Source organism: Lissotriton vulgaris, chromosome 3_1 (genome assembly GCF_964263255.1).
Source record: "Lissotriton vulgaris chromosome 3_1, aLisVul1.2, whole genome shotgun sequence".
NCBI classification, from domain to species: domain Eukaryota; kingdom Metazoa; phylum Chordata; class Amphibia; order Caudata; family Salamandridae; genus Lissotriton; species Lissotriton vulgaris.
Genome location: NC_141689.1, coordinates 1,746,139,164 through 1,746,157,131, shown reverse-complemented (window position 1 = coordinate 1,746,157,131; position 17,968 = coordinate 1,746,139,164). Strand labels below are relative to the sequence as shown.

At 41.5% G+C, this 17,968-nt stretch overlaps 1 protein-coding gene across 1 annotated transcript in view; it reads left to right on the top strand.

The window, feature by feature from the left end:
• Positions 1–16,509, top strand: part of ABHD18 (abhydrolase domain containing 18) — a 215,809-nt gene extending 199,300 nt beyond the window's left edge. The window contains exon 13 of the mRNA XM_086962179.1: positions 15,432–16,509. Within this exon, the coding sequence (XP_086818305.1) occupies positions 15,432–15,483 (52 nt within the window). The 3' untranslated portion in view covers positions 15,484–16,509. The remainder of the gene's footprint in view (positions 1–15,431) is intronic.
• Positions 16,510–17,968: the final 1,459 nt, after the last annotated feature.

Here is a 17,968-nt window from a genome sequence, read left to right as displayed (position 1 = left end):
TACGTGGGTCTTTAGGCACAGCTCCTACTTAGACTCCAACGGATGCGGAATGCAGCGGCAAGATTTATCCTGGATATCCCTAAACATGAACAAGTAACAAATCGATTGAGGGATCTCCACTGGTTGCCAGTGGGGAAGAGAATTGTATTTAAGGCTCAGTGTCTTGGATTTAAGGTACTACAGGGAAAGGGCCTCTTTATCTGAGAACACATCTCAGAAAATACTCTCCTTCTAGAAATCTAAGATCAGCACAGGCACATTTATTGGTAGTCTCGAGGTACAAGCAGTTACGCTGGGGGGGAAGAGTTTTATTGTTGCAACTGCTGCGGTATGGAACTCCCTTCCCTTGGAGATTAAAAATAGTAACTCCCTGATGTTGTTCAGAAGTCTGCTGAAAACCTGGGTGTTTAAAAACTAATAAGTTCAGATCAAATCAAATCAGTTTGGAATTTTAGCTTCTAGGTAGCTCCAGCGGCAAGACACCCTTTACAAGATGTAAAATCAAACCAAATCATTAAAATCAAACCTGAAGTTCCAGTGGGCGCAGCATCAGGGGAACCTTTCCGATGTTGTCCAAATCTCGGAGGGGACTGCACATCAGTTCAAGTGCTTGCTTATGCACCAGGATCGGGTCAATGGCAGACCCCCTCCCTTCCCCAACCAGAGTTCGCAGTGATGACAGATGCGTCGCTCATGGAAGAGGCAGAGATCAGGGGTTTCTGGTCTCCAGCAGAGTCCGGGCTCCACAAAAACCTCCTGGAGCTTCGGGGGAAATCTTCTTGCACTGAAGGCATTCCTTCCTTTTCTCAATGGAAGAGAAGTGCATGTGTTCACGGACAACACCACTGTCATGTGGTACTGCAACAAACAAGGCGGGTGGGGTTGTGGACCCTATGTCAGGAGGCCCTTCGCCTTTGGACATGGCTGGAACAGCACGGCATATCCCTGGTGGTTGAACACCTGGCAGGTTCCCTGAACGCTAGGGTGGACAAATTCAGCCACCGGTGCATGAAGGAACATGAATGCAGTCTCCACTCTGAGGTGGCGCAAGGTCTCTTTCAGCAGTGGGTAGAACCTTGGTTAGATCTGTGCGCCACCGAAGAGAACGTGCAATGTCAGCAGTTCTGCGTGTTGGTGTTTTCAAGGCGGCACTCGCTCTGTGACACTTTTCGTTGTGAGTGGAGTTGTGGCCTCCTGTTCACCTTTCTGCCTGTACCACTTCTACTGAGAGTGTTGAAGAAGATCAAGGCCCAAGTCATTCTTGTGGCTCCAGACTGGGCACGAATAGTCTGGTACCCGAGCTCTTGCGCATGGCCATCGATCCTCCGATCAGACTGCCTCTTCGGGAGGATCATCTGTCGCAGCAGCAGGGGACCGTCCTCCACCCGAGCCTGTCTTGCCTCCACCTCCTTCCGTGGAGAATGAGCGGCGACAGTTGAGTGCTTTCAACCTTCCTCCCAAAGTCTGTAACGTCATCTTGGCAGCCAGGCGTCCCTTCACTTAAACGGTTTACGCCTGTAGATGGAACAAGTTTGTGGCATGGTGCACAGTAATGGCTGTGGATCCCCTTTCGGCCCTTCTTTCAGAGGTTCCCCTCTTCATTCTCTCTTTGACCCAGCAGGGCTCTGCACTGGGCACCCTTAAAGGCTATATTTCGGCCATTCAGCTTTTCTTCGCCTTCCTGATCAGCCTTCTCTTTTCAAGTCCCTGATTGTAAATTCATTTCTGAAGGGCATTGCTCATCTCTTTCCTCTTTCTCATTTCGTAATGCCGCAATGGCACTTGAATCTTTTCCTAACTTATCTTACGTGTGCTCCTTTAGAGCCACTACATAATTGTCCTTTTCGTCTTCTTACTTTAAAGACTGCTTTTCTGCTTGCCATCCCCTCTGCCCGCAGGGTGAGGGAGCTTCAAGCTCTATCCTCCAAGCCTCCTTTTCTTGCTGTTCATCCGGACAAAGTGGTCCTTCGCACCAGGCCCTCTTTTCTACCCAAGGTGGTTACCTCCTCCACATAGGTCAGACTATCACATTGCCCACCTCCTTCCCGCACCCTTCCAAAGAGGAGGAGAGACTCAACCGCCTGGGCCCAAAACGTGTGCTGTCCTTCTACATTGATCGCGCTAAAGATTTCCGGGTGGACAATCAACTCTTTGTGGGTTATGTGGGCGCCAAGATACGTCGGGCTGTGCACAAACATACCATCTCTCGATGGGTTGTCATATGCATCAAAGTCTGCTATTATTTGGCGAAAAAGGAACCTCCAGTAGGATTGTGCGCCCACTCCAACATGGCGACTGCAGCCACTACTGCTTTGGGACATGGAGTTCCACTGATTGACATCTGCCAGGCAGCCATGTGGGCATCCCTACACATGTTCACAAAACATTACTGCCTGGACAGCCAAGTCCGGAGAGACTGCTTTTTCAGCCGCTCTGTTCTCCAGGACTTCCTGGTGTGAACTTGGTTCCCATACCCACCTCCGGGGTTGGCATTGCTGGAGTATCTATTCTAAAGGTAAGGAATCTATAACTACAGTCTCTTTCAGATGAACAAGTTACTTACCTTCGGTAACGATGTATCTGTAAGAGACATATGTAGTTACAGATTCCTTAACGCCCCACCCATCCTCCCCGTTCTGCGAACTGACTTCTGGGGATAGGGACTCCCTTTCAGGGCCCTAGTTATGTGCACCAGTGGTCCGTGACTTGCATGGCTCTGCGCTTCTGGCGTGGAAAGTTGTGTTGGAGCTGACACCGCAATGTCATCCCGGCGATCACTACTCCGAATGTGGATTCGACCGACTCCACCTATCGACATGCAGGGGTACTGCTTTGAAAAAAATCTCCAGATCCAGTCTGACGCATGGGGGTAATTCAAAAGGGAATGAATCTTTAACTATATAAGTCTCTTACAGATGCATTGTTACCGAAGGTAGGAAACTTGTTTATTAAGTATGCAGCCCAAAAGGATCCAACACACAGCTGATTTGTAGAATAACATACCTTTTGTCAGTAAAATCCAAAGTATTGGAGAAGCTGGTACTTTATAATTTAGTTTCAGCCTAGGGCAAGCAAACCCCCGCTTTAGACTGGTTTCTGTACTAGATAACATGGGACAGGTAACCTATACTAGATATGTCTTAGCCCTTATCATGTTAGATCTGTACTGGCCTTTGACCCCATCTACCATGTTGTCCTCCTTGGCAGATTGGGATTAGGGTCACTATACTGGATTGGATCAGGTCCTATCTCAAGAGTCACTACGAGACAGTTGTTCTCAGACCTGTTTCTTCATCTCAGGACATTGCCAGTGGGGCTTCCATTGATGTTCAGTTGGAGGCTTCTCCAATATTGGATCTTTGGTAGATTCATATGCTTGAATCATCCCAGTTGTTAAGCTAGGAGTCCCAAGGAGTACTGCATTGTTAAACAACTCCAGAAAAGCTTTAAAAAAGTCCCAGACGTAGCCCATCAGTATTATTCTAAAATATCCAAGCTTCAGCCAATCAGCAAATAGCACAGCCTTCACCTTTCCCTACTCAGGTCACCCTAGTGCATATTTCTACTGCGTGTTGTGTGTGAAGAGAGTCCCCCGAGCTCTGCTCAGTCAGTCACACAGAAGTTTGCTATTGTGGCTTATTGATTCGTTTCTGAGAAAATACCCCCATCTCTAAGACTTACTTAACCTGACAAGACTACATCATGGCTGAGGTCTCTGTAAAAGATATTTTTAGACCATATGGAACGAGTGGCAGGAAGAGGCTTCACTCTGAAGACCCTCCTGAGGACTGCATATATTGCTTGTATCCTAACTGCAGAGCAAAGAGTTGCAGAATATGTTGTACCTTTGCTACAAAAATCCTAAAAGACAAAGAGGGTGGTCATCTATTATGGCCTAAAAATCAAAATGAGAAGAAACTCGCAAACTTCTGAAGAGGAATTTGAGAGTACTTCAAATTACTCGGGAAAATTGCAGAAAATGTTAATTGACTCTCTATGCGCTCTACAAAATCAACACATGAGGAAAATCCTCAACTTCTGAGTAGCCTCCAATAAAAGCTCACACAAATAATCTGTGAATGAAACTGAGGCCACTCCTGAAGTAGTCAGGAAAAATCTGACTGGAAAATCCTCTCAAAGCCGCCACCAAGTTGTCCTCTGAGCCACCCACAAGGCTAATGTCCAATCATTGCAACGGCTCCAGGAAAAAACACTTCAGTGCACTACAGCCAGTGACGACTTCAGCTCTGTTGACGATGACGCGGTTCACAACCACACGGTTCCACTGCATCAACAATGACACCATTGATAACCGTATCCAAGGCAATCTCATCTACACCGTCAATAATGGCAAGAGATTTGACTAAACAAATTCTACTAAAGACTTCAAGAACTTCAAACATCACCTTAATTTCAGAAAAAGGCATTCTGAAGCCACTTATGCCTGAACATATATCTTCAAGCAAGGTATATCCATACACACTAGAACGGCTCCTGAATATGGGAAATGAGTGGATCTGATGTTGTTTAGGAGGAGGAGAATGATGATGATGATGATGATGATGATGATGATGATGATGATGATGATGATGGTTCTTTCAGACCTCCATAAAGGTCAGTGCAATTACATTTTTTAAAAGACCCAGACATGGAAGAATATAGGGAAATTGAAGGCATTTTCTTATTTTGGTCAGATGGAAAATCCAAATACCTGAAGTTCCTGTCATCCCTTTGAAAAGCATTGAGATTATGAGGATGCTTGGCAGTATCGGTATGACCCTTACGATCAGACTACTCAAACAGCCCAGGAATCAATGATCCAGGTCCCTATAGCATGGGAAAGAGACCTACGACTTCTGCTTGCAGATTATTATAAGAACTTCCCTGAATCAGCTACATCCAAACTGACAAAACAACCTTCAAGTACTGCATCTCCTCTTAAATCAAGGCCTCTGACAACTCCACGCATTCCTATGTGTGTGCCTTTAATGCAACTCCTTCGCCACAACACTCCTCTTTGGCAACTCCATCTATATTACCAATTGGAGATGACATATATTCTGATGACCGTCAGGAAGAAGGTCAACTACCACCAGTCACTATTCATTATACTTGTCCAGAATGGGATGATTATGTAACACTCATTTTAGGAGGTGTCACCTCTCCTACAAAGGATTCTCGTCCTGATGACATTGGAGGCTTCACATCCTTATTTGACAATGTCTTAAGAGATTTCATGTGCCAGTAGCAACAAAAGAAAATGATAGTTTACTTTGACTTTAAAGAAACAAGGAAATCAGTAAATGCCATACCAATGATCAATCATATTTGAACAGACAGACTAAGAGTCAGAAATAATCCAGCCACTGTAGCTGCCATGGTCCCCAGACTCAATGAGAAATGTAAGGTGCCTGAAAATACCCAGCCCTGCCCCATTGGTCACTCCCATGCAGATTTGGTGGTGATGCAAGCAGCCCAACGATGAGCAAGAAATCCGACATTTCCATGTGCTCAAACACCCAATAGAGAGTTCAGAAGATTAGGTCACATTGATAAGAGGTTATCTGCAATGACAACATCTATTAGTGTTGCAAACGCACTGGCAGTCCTTGCACTTTGTGACAATCACATTTGGTCAGATGTTGGACCATGTCAGAACCACCTTCCGGACGAGAAAAAGGCAGAAGACAATACGTAATGAGGGAGAAAAAGAAACATATTGTCTGCAATCATTGATACTGCAATGGCCATTCCAATAACTGGAATCGGGCAGTTGGCAGGTGCAGCTGTCATACTCAGCAGGCAAGGGTGGTTACGTTCCACCTCTTTTACGTTCCACCTCTTTTAGACCAGATGTTGAGAGTTATGATCTTGAACATGTCGCATAATGAAGAATCCTTTATCGAACAGCATGAAGATGAGTTGCTTCAATCTATTATTTCAAATGCTGGCACAGCAAGATTTCTAGGTCCTTCAGCAGAGGGGACCTCATCTCTTCCAGGTAGTCCATGGAAAAAGCCAACAAGTAGGTTACCAGTTGTATAGGTACCAATGATGCAACCATCTCAGCAGACATATACCCCAAGAATATATGCAAACGTACAGTGCGCCACCACCAGCGTGCTATCACAAATGGACCCCTTGCAGTAAAGGTGGAAAATAGTCACAAAGTAATGCGAGTTCAAGAAGCCAGCAACATTTTAGAGACCGTCATAAAGAATCCAGACATTCCTGTAGGAGGGAAAATGTCATCTCTTTACAAACATATGGCCAATATAACATCAGATCACTGGGTATTGGACAGCATACATTTGGACAACTCTAGAGTTCATTCTAAAACCACTGCCTACACCACCACCCAATAGATCCCGTCAACATCTTCGTCTGTTACAATGTTAAAGAAAGGGGCGATGGAATTATTCCCTGAGAAATATAGAGTTTTATTCTCGCTTCTTCCTTATAAAAAAAAATTGTGAGTGGAGGCCAATAATCTACGGAATTTAAACAAGTTTGTCAAAAAAGCAAATATATTGCACCGTGACTTTACATGTCATCCAACATCTCTGAAAATTAGATTACATGTCATCTCTTTTTCTATACCAATCCATTCCAGCCCTTGGAAATGTCTGAAATTCGAAGTGGCTGAGCTCCACTATTAATTCAAAGTCCTCCCATTTGGCCTCCAATCAGCCACACGAATTTCACTGAGTGTATGGCCCCAGTAGCAGCACGTCTGAGAAAAGGCCATGACATTTTTCAATACTTAATTGATTGGCTAGTCAAAAGAAATTATTTCAAGACCACAAAAGCATCTACCAAAGAATATCAACAAGTCTACAAAAGGTTAAGCTTTACTTTAAAAAAAAAAAGGGCAAATCATATTTAGTTCCTGGAAGGAAAATTAAATTTTTGAGATATAAAACAGGTCTTTGAAGCCAAAGGTAGAATAGTGTGTCTAACCACGTTGACGAGACAGAGATAGGAAGATCAGTTACCGTCTGACTCTTCATGTCCTTTTTTGGGATTATGTTTTGCTTCATCCCTTTAATCAATCAATAATGCCTTTAAAGGCTGTGACAGTAAGAGCTTGATAAACAGTGGCTACAAAGCAAAGACTCATTTGCAAACCTCATAAAGGTAACACGTCAAATGAAACATGCCTTACTCCGGTAGGGAACACAAAAACACTGTCTGATTGCCTTTTCTTAAGGAGAACACCCACGTTATTATGATAGCGGTCGCCTCCCTAGAAGATTGAAATGTGCACTTGCAAGAGCTAGCGGACAGTAGCAAGTGGTTGCCCAGCGTGACTTACCTACATATCAATTTCTTCAAATTAAGAGCCATAGCAATGTGCCTACACTCTTTTCTTCCAAGAATAAAGCATTCCTTAGTGTTGGTGCAAACAGACAATATAACGAGTATGGACTACATCAACATACAGGGAGGAACACTCTCCTGTATGTTTTCAGGGAAGAACAAAACATGGGACTGAGACGTACAGAATCGTAGCTGAACCAGGTATAACCAACTCTAACAATCTCTGCAGAACAAGAAATGACTGTCACGAATGGGTACTGAATCAAGTGGAACTGAACCACATCTTCCACCACTAGGGCAAACTAAATCTGGTTCTATTCCCAACCAGTCGAAACCAGGGATGTGCTGAAGTTATGTCAGCAGGCATGACCATCCCAGGTCATGGGGAAGCATTTTTAATCATTTGGTCAGGAATTTATGTATACCATTTTCCTTTGCTTCCCCCTAATCCCAAGAGTTCTTGTAAAGATGAGGACGGAGCCGTGGCGTCTCGTTCTCATAGCCCCAAGGTACGACAAAGCGCACTGATACAGTTTCTCCTCATCGCAGAGCAGCCTTGAATCCTACCTAAAATCATCACAGAATCAACTGTCTTAATGTTACGGTTAGATCCTGTTTCAAGACTTGCACTCGCTGCACTTTATAGCTTGGCTCCTGAATTCAATTAATTCTTCCTCCTTGGCATTTAGGAGGACTGCAGAGACATACCATCTAAAGTTAGAGCAGTCTCTACAAATAAGGCGTATGGGGCAAAATGGAAGTTGTTCTGTTCTTGCTGTGCAGTACATAATTTGCAGCTGATGCTGTCTTCTCCATAGCAAATATTACCATACCTGCTTCACTTAACAAGATCTTGTCTAAGTCACGCGTAGGTCAAAGTCCATATGGCTACCATTTCACGCTTTTGAAGGACACTAAACTAGCCATCACTTTGGTCTAATTGCCTGTTTCAGGAATTCTTCAAATGTCTTTTCTGATTCTTTCCTTCAATAAGATCCACCTCTAACCCATGGCAAATTACCACGGTTCCGTCACAATTAATTAGGAGCCCCTTTGAACCAATGCATTTCTTGGAAGATAATGCTTCTGTTGGCTTTAACACAAGTGTCTCTAACCTTTTCTATAATAAGAGCTACTTATGTTCAATGAAAATCCTCTTGAGTTACTAATATTAGAGATGTAGTAGTAACCACATCAGACAAGATTGCATAAGTGGCCACCATATGCAAGATTACTAGCAATGATCACCACTGTGCTTCAGGCCCAGTTGCCAGCAGTAATGCAAAAAAATGCTATTTCAATTTGGAATGCCTCTTCATGGGTAATACATAAACGCCATAGCTGCAGTGCTCTGGCACCAAGGTAATTAAACTAGTAATAATCTCCCCAGCAGTGTTCGATTTTTATCTCTCAAATATCAGCTCTAAATACATTTTGGAAATTCAACTGTTTTTCTCCAAGCATCCGCTTATGAAATATGAAAATACAGACCTTTTTGTTTCCTATACATGCTTTTCAAATGTGATCTACATATATCAATTAAAATAAGCAAAATCTTCTAATTAAGTTCACTGAGCTACATTTAGCAGAGCTAAGGTAGCTGGCAAGCTACCAGTCGCTCACAAACTACTCCTTGGAGAAGCCCGCTTTAACTGCTTCTGGAAGTGTTAGCAAAATTCAAGCCCTTACAATTAAAAAACCCTTTCTTCTAGACCGAGATGATAGTCATACTATGAATGAACTCACATTTTATCCCTGGAGTACCTTTTGACTTTTATTTGAATTAAATAGTCTTAAGAACATACTTTCAGAATTAGAGTAATGCAGCCGAAAGCTCTTTATACCTTAAATGTAAAAAGATGCCTAAAGTTTTATATTTACAAAACAAAATTGTTACGATAAATTGATCAAAATGTGGTGGCTTACGTTCATCCACAGAAAGGATAATCTCTTTTCAAACAAAGTATTGCTTGCTGGGTGCCTGCAGCCATAGACTTTTGTTCTAATAAAACTGGTCAGCCTCTCCAAGGAAATGTGACCCTACAATCCACAAGAAGTGCTTTTACATCCACAACCTTATTTGCAGAGTGCCTTTGGCAGAAATTTGTAGGGCAGCAATGTGGAAAAAAAGATAAATATTTATACATTACTGCATGTCTGGATATGACCCTACACGGGGATGCAGCAGTGGGACAGGTAGTCCTGCGCCATCTACTTCAACTAAACGAGGCTTTTATTTCTATTGGAATACCACTGCATGCTACTCTGATTCAAGCCTGTGACTCTATGAAAGATTCAATCTTGGAGAAAGAAAAAGTTACTAACATGTAACTGAGGTACTACAATATTGGAATCTTTCATAGATTCACAAATACCGACCCTCCTCGCCATCTCATGCTTACCATGTCATGTTCTTCTTTAACACTAGCTACGAAATCTGAGCTAGAATCACCTGGGTGAGGAAGGGTATGCTGATATACTGAAGTTTCAATATTTTAAAATGTGGATGGGCTATTTCTTTTACTATTTTGAAGCTTTTCTGTCTATCTTTAACATGGCACTTCTCTCTAGTTACTGTGAGACGTTCAGCTGTACGACTGGGATAACGTGAATCTATGAAAAATACTAATATTAGAGAACTTCCGTTGCAGGCAAATAAGTTTTTCTATCCTTTATTTGTTTGCACAGACTTTACTTTGATGTGTACACAGGCACTACCCCTGGGCTGCTCAAGTGTGGGTGTGATATGAGTGCTGTCGTAAAATGTTGCAATCTTGTCTGTGCATTTTCTGCATGTAACTGGAGAGCAACTGGCTGAAGCAAAACTTGAAGAAAATAAATGCGAAACTATGGTGATGGGGACATTGTAAGCATTTATTTAGCAGCATATTACCCTAGTAATCTCTGTTCATTGATTAAAAGTTGTACTATGTAATCGGTTTCGTCACATTTGATATGTTTAACACTCTATTGACTGAAGCTAGGTCAGTGCTTTATAATTATGTAAATCATTTTTAAAGAGTGAAATTATTGCATTCGCCTTGGCCAAGCTGCTCGCAGAAACAGTGGTGTTGTTGAAGGGAGTAGAACAGATGCTTACAAGGAGAAAGGAAGAACTGTTCGTCCTTTCCAAATGTTATGCTTGAATTTAAGGTTAAAAGCCAGCTCTTTAATTCGCCCCCAGGCAAGTATGGTATCCTGCCTGTTGTTGGCGCCATTTGCAGTGTTACCTTGCTTGTGGAGCAGATTATGCTCCGTAAGCAAAGAGTACATAACTACCCCTCGTCTAAAATGTAATCTCAGCCCAGGATACAACAGCTACATTTATATTTCAACTTTAATGGCTCATTGCTCTCTTAATGCACTTGATTCTCCGAAGATGACTACGTCTAGCAACAAAGCTTAAGTGGTAGCATGTTTGGAAGTCAGACATATAATGACACAAATATTGAACAATAAACTCACTGCCCTGGCAAAGCTACATCTTTGAAAAAATGTCCTTTATTTTTTAGTATGGTATGTATAGGCAATATAGGGAAGTTAAAACGATTAATCATACAAATCAGAAGGTTTTAGAACCTTTTTGGGCACAGAAACAACACCAAATGCATTGATACCACTTGCTCAGTAAGCGTTATACTTGAAAGTACTCTTTGGCCAGAATTGTTCAGACCTCTTGACGCTTACCATTAGTGGACTGTAGGGCTTAAAACTTGGGTGTGAGGTAGGTCTACGGTTAGACCGCTAATGTGGATGTAGGCTAGGTGAAGTTGGGCACTATCATGTGAGTGTTGAAGCACAAGCATACATTTAAGTATGATTCTTCGGAGCTCATGACGTGCATGGTTAGGCATAGTTTGCAGGTGTGTATGCACCACACGGCTCAGGGTTTGACAGGTGCTGGAGCACCAGCGATACTGATTGAGTACAGTTCTCAGGGGCGACACAAACCTAAGTAGGATACCATTCCGTGTATCTGGAGGCACACATACAAAATAGTTACAATTGTGATTGGAGTATCCTGGGTCAATAGCCACACTTTTTGGCATTGAAAACGCAAATTAGCCCCACTCATAATGATCTAGGGGCTTCAAAACCCATTTAAGTCTCAGAGCAACTGGGTGCTTGGATCTCTATCATGCATAAATTTCACGTTTGGGAATTGTCAAACATAAGGAAAGCTACAGTTCTCGTACGTACAAGGACAATACAATACGCTGTTCATATGAATGCTTGGATAATTAAGACCCGAATAGACACAGTTCAAAGAGGTTCAGGGGCATCGAATTCCCAGTTGTGCACGATTCACCAGTGTGCAGGGGCACCAAATCCACACATTTGTACTATTCTGCAAGGTGCAGGCTCACCTAACTCGAGGTATGCGTAGTTCATGAGATGAAGTGTCATTGGATGCACTCTTATGCAGAGTTCACAAGAGTACAAGGACACCAAACATAAGGATAGGTTCAGATCTCAGTGGTGTAGGGGTACCTAACATGTTGGTATATTCCATCAGAGGTATTGGATGCAAATGGACATAATACAAACGTATGTCCAGATCAGAGGTACAAAAGCAATTATGCATAGTGCACAACTGTGCAGGGGTACCAATCACAAGAATAGGTACAAGTCTCAAGAACACCTAAGTCGAAGGTATGCGCAGTTCAGAGGTGATGGGGCAGTGGATGCATAATTATGGTCAGTCCACAAGGGTACAGCACCACCAAAGAGAAGGATGTGTAGAGGTCCGACGAGGAACAGATTAGCAGTTTTACAAAGTACACAAGAGACATTAAAAATAGCAACAGTATAATGATATTGAGTGATGCTCACATAATGTCTTTGAACAGCTATGTGAGCTAAGCCAGGGCCAGGAGAGCCAAACTGCCCAATGGGACAAGCTGTGGGTGGTAGCCCTCCATGTCTCGATGCTCAGCAATGCTGTGATCATTGCAAGTGGATTGTATGTTGGTTCGAAGGTCTGTAAGTACTCCAGACCCCATTCTGAGTAGGCGGGCCTGAAATTTGCTTGCAGTAGAAATGTTCCTAACACGGATTGGCCGAGTTTTGACTGTGTGCATGGGGGACAGAAAATGTCATTTATGTGTTCACATTTGTGTGTCTTTGTGTGCATGCACTGTATATAATCGCACCTAGTGGCTCTGTTTTTTGTTTGCTCGTTCTGTACCCCCGTGTTGCATTTTTTTTTTAAAGTTTACAAAGCTTTATTAAGTAGGATATACAAAGTAAAACATCATTACAAAAACAAATGGCAATGAAAAGAGATAGAAATATTAAAATGTAACAATATGTAATGCAAACCCCAAAAGGGATATAAAAACTGTACCAAGGAGCAAAGCTTTTTAAAGGTATTTTGTTTTGTGGGAGGGAGAGGAGAAAGAGAAAGAAAGAGAGGGGAAATAGAGGAATAAAAGGAAGGGAATCTAGAGTAGAAAATCAATACTTGAAATTGCTATAAGAAAATAAAAATGAAATGGAAAAAATAAACGTCAATGAAAGAGAAGGGAATAAAGAGGTAAAATTCAGGGAACATGTCTGGAAAGGAAATCAGTTAAAGGCAACCATAACAAGTCTTTTTTGATTAATAAAGGTACAGGGTGGCAAAGGCACGATCGAGCCTATGATGGTGACATAACCAGTTCCACCAAGCAGTATATGAAATCTTTGAAGTATCTTTCCAGTTTGTTGTAATTATCTGAAAGAAATAGCTATAAAAAGATCTATGAACTTACGTACATTACAATGAACATTCCATATAGGGGAGGAACCACCCAAAAAAATATGCACAATCTCAAAGGGATAGTCCGTGGCTAAAATGTCTTTTAGTTTTGACCAGATGCGAGACCAAAGGGACTTCGCCAACGGGCAATGAAAAAACATGTGGATAAAATCACTATTAACATGAGCAGGACCAACATTTTTGCGAATCAAGTAACTTGAATTTATGTAAATCAGAAGGAGTAAAAAAAAGTCTATTGTAAAAAATAAAAAAAAAAAGTCTGTGTGGTGCTGGCGGAACGGGAGACGGTATGTATGTTAGACCAAATAGTGTCCCAAACCTGTAGAGAGAATTTGTGAGCTAGGTCTCTTTCCTATAAGAGCTCAAGTTTAGATTTGAGCCTATCAGTATTGGGATGGGAAAGTATTTTATTTATAGCAGCAGCTTTGAAAGGAATATAAAAATCTGGTGGAGGTGAGAGAGTCGGGACGGTGGTGGTCAGGGAATTACTCTGAAAAATAAAAGAGGTTAGGGCGTGTTTAAGCAAGGGAAATTGGGAAGAGCGTGCATTAGAAAGATGGAAAGCGTCACGGAAGTCTGGGAAAGTTCTCAAGGAATTATCTTTAAGTAAATGATCATAAGTGATGATACCTTTGTCAATCCATTCTTTCAAGAAAAGCGCTTTGTTATTAATCTTTAGGGATTTGTTGTACCAAATCGGAGTTAAAAAGTAAAGGTTAGCTTGTGAGAGAAAAGAGTGAAATAATGAAAGAGCTAGTGCTTTAGAGTGTTTAAATACGGGATTAAGAAATCGCTTCGGAGGTTGAGATAAGCGAGTAGCTGTAAGGAGAGAAAAAAGAGCGAGTTGCGCAAGTTCTATTGAGCTCCAGGCTGTTAAGGGAGGAGAAGATGAGTCTGTTAGGAAAGGAGTAAAGGCCGAGTGAAATCTATAAATATTAGGAAAATGAACCCCCACCTAAATCTTTGTGGTGTTGGAGGTGAGAGAGAGAAATTCTGGCTTTGCGATTATTCCATAGGAATTTTGTTAGGAGACGATTAATGGGTTTGAAGAAAAAATGCGGGAGAGAAATAGGAAGCATCAAGAGATAAAAGTTGACAATAGGAAGTATCATCATTTTAACAGTTTCTAGCCTTCCTCACCAAGATATGAAAAGGGGGGACCAACCGTCTATGAGTCAAGAGACCTTTTAAGGATATCCTTATGATTTAGTTTAATGGTTTCTCTAATAGTATTGCCATAAAGAATACCTAAAAACTTAATATGTCTGGGATTCCATTCAAAGACAGAACCCTGGAACATATGAGAAAGGCAGAATTATTAAGAGGCAGGACTTAAGATTTGTCTATATTCAGTTTGTATCCAGAGACTAAAGAGTAATCATGTAGTAAAGAGAAAAGTGCAGGTAAAGAAGTGGCCGGATTAGAAATATATAGCAAAATATCATCTGCATAAGCAGTAAACTTAATCTCAATATTCTTATATGTAAAGCCATTATAGGATGATGAGCCCCGTATTTTTTCCAAGAAAGGTTCTAAAGCGAGGATGAAAAGAAGGGGAGAGAGGGGACAACCTTGTCTGGTTCCTCTGTGAAGGGAAAAATATTGAGATTGAGCACCATTGACCCAAATAGAAGTAGAAGGATCAGAATACAGCAGTTGAATATAATGAATAATGGGGGGACTGAAACCATGCCATCTCAGCGCTCCAAACATAAAATCCCAACTGACCCTATCGAAGGCTTTTTCAGCATTTAATGTAATAGCTGCGACAGGGGAGTCCATCTTTGAAGCAAGGTGTATGATGTTAAGTAGAGTTCTTGAGCTATCAGTAATAGATCTACCTTTGACAAACCCAGACTGGTAGATATTGACAAGATCAGGGATGACTTTATTAATACGAGTGCCACTTTGCATTTTATTGCCGTTTGTGAAGGCTCAAACACTTGTCCGCCAGGCCCACATTTTAAATGCATAAACAAATCCAAATTTGGAATTTCCCGGTTGAATCAGGATCACGAGGTTTGCGGGAACACCATGCTTCTGATATTTTTTCCCGTGGGGTTAAATGACCGTAATGTGAGAAACAAATATAAGAACCCGGTCGGAAATGCAGATGCCTGCGGTTATTCCCCATTCCTCTGGAGCAAATTCCGAATAGCGCGGTAATACTGCCACCTGAAATGAGCATATCTGATAATCACCGCAGTGGTATGCCTACATCAATTCAAGTCTCACGGTTTGGTCAAAAACACCATTCGAGAGGAACAGATTAAAATGTTTTAGAACAGAAATTACATCAATCTATTTCTAAAGATGGCTCTGTACAATAATGATGTTTTGTATATTGCAGGCAAGCTATTTATGACGCCTTTGAGCGCTTCCTCCAGAAGTACCCAGCTTGACTTGTCTGTTGTGGTGAAGTCTTTTCAGTTGCTCCAGAAGAGGAGTTTTTTCCATCCGGTGCTATACATTGAACTATTCTGGAGAGGCTGATTAAGTCAACTTCCGTGCCAAGAACAAAAGAATGTAACAAAAAAGCCAATGCAATGTACGTGGGGCATTACCCCCAATGCTTAAAATCCAACAGCCTGACTGCAGAATTCCACCGTAGCAAACATTGCCTTAACAGTGACCCTGGTCTTCTTGGGAAAAAAAACAATTGATTGTGTTTTCATGAAGGGAAAGAAATCCATATGAGATTATGTAGAACCCCTCAGATTGCTTTGACTGACAGCAGCGGTGACCACAAATTTTACCAAGAAAAGGAGCAACTCAACAATGACCCATTTCCACTGGTACCACGTTCTTGTATTCAATACGAAGTAAAAGCATAAAAGGACGGTTTATGTGACAGAAACAAACGAGTCCTTGCCACTGTACCACTAATTCTCCCCGTGTGTGTACTGAAATAAACTAACTCATCCTTTTCTATAGGTTTCAGTTTTTTTATGTTGCTTTGGCTTGTGTTGCCTGGCAACAGCCTTTCACAGGTTAACTAATTAAATAAGAGTTGTAAAAAATTGTATATGATTACTTTTTAAATGTATAGTGAACTTTTTATAAATCTTACATTCTTGATTTGATAATTTATAAGAGTATACATTGAAGTACAGCCGTGTGTATGGCTTAAAAACTTGGCACTGCTACTTTTTTCTGGCATAAAAATTGCAAATAAACTGATGGCCTTTTTCTGTCGAGTTAATCTCAGCAGCTCTTGTGTTTCTAGGAGAGAATAGTTTCTCGTAACAGTTTTTTACAGATTGTTGTAAAAAAAAAAAAACAGTTAAAATGTAGGCTAATCATCGGTGTCCAGGTTTTTCCGAGCATTGTGTTCTAAATAATGCATTAAATCTGGGACTTCAAGAATATATAGCTGGAACAATAATTTTATTTTTCATCGCAACACACAATAAATTATTATGCTAATTCTCAGTTGTTGATTTTAATTTGTAAAACGGTTTCCTTGCTGATGTGCTGTGTTATGTGTACAAATAACAGTTTTTTGTGGGTTCGAATCCCGTGCTTTATTTGACGAATTGTTAACTGTATTTACCTTCATCAAATGGCATGTTGTCAAGTGTTGTTGTCTTGGGGTACACTTCCACGTTCTATTTTGATTTGGTTGATTTCTATCCTGGTTTTATAATGCTGTTTGCGCTTCAGACCCGTTCTATTCGACTGCTGATGATTTCTGAACAATGAGGCCTGGCTCGAGGCAGCTTTAGTTGTTGTCAGAGCGTGTTTCAAGGAAAAATATAAACTTAGAAAGAGACCCTAGAGTGTCTCTCCTGGACGTCGATTGAGCAAAATGATACGTGTAGCCCGAATCACATCATAGTTCGGGAGCACGAGGTTCTGCTTGCCACTTACTCAGGGCCGGCTTTAGCGCTGGTGGCGCCTGGTGCAACAATAATTTTTGGCACCCCCACTCCCCATGACCGACTCCTAGGATTCTCTCACTACCACCTGCCATAAGTTACCCTCATCTCTCCAATCATAAGTTATTGCTAAACACAATCCCCCCCCCCCCCTGAGGTCGGCACCTCCTCCACAGGTCAGCGCCCAGTGCGACCGGCCCTAAAGCCAGCCCTGCACTTACTTATCACCAAGAACTCTGCATACAGGTTGATGGATCTTTGTTGCCAGCTAATACGTAAAAGTCAAAACTCAACTTAAATTATTATCATTACTTTAGTTCAGTCACTAAACAGAGTTCAGTTGCGTTAAAGGGTTTTTATTTTAAATCTTTTTGTCATTCATTCTTTTATAGAAGTAGTATTCTCCAAGTTTCATAATTGAAGGTTAACAATATTAATCAATATTAAGTAATAAGGTAAGTCAATTCAGTAAATCAAAATAAAGCATCAATACAATAAATGTAATACGTTTTTCCCATAAAGAAATTTCCCTATTCCAAGCTAAGTCAGTGTAAATGCAACAAACATTTGCAATGCAATCGGTCTCACCTTTGGGACCTTATATCTATTTAGCTATGCAGCACATTAGCCTGGGTGCTGAAACATATACTGTTCTTTAACATGGAGGTAAAGTAAGCACCAAACTGCATGACACGCCAGGTATGGGAACACATGGAGAGAAATGTTGCCTTTCAGCGGGAAATGGTATAAAAGCAGGGCCTTCGGTGGTCATATATCTGAAAATACAGGATATGAAAAAATATTGTCTACGGGTGCTACTGGAAGACAATTTCTATGGACTGGAATCTAGAGACTGTTAAAGCTATTTTGGTATTTTAATGACCTCTGCTGGTCGTTTTCTATCAAGAAAGTTAAATAAAGGCAGTTGCCAGAAAAAATTTTTTAAAAGAAAGACCCCCAGCAGAAAGCAATCCTGGCTGACCTCTGCTTGTCGTTTTCTAGCAAGACC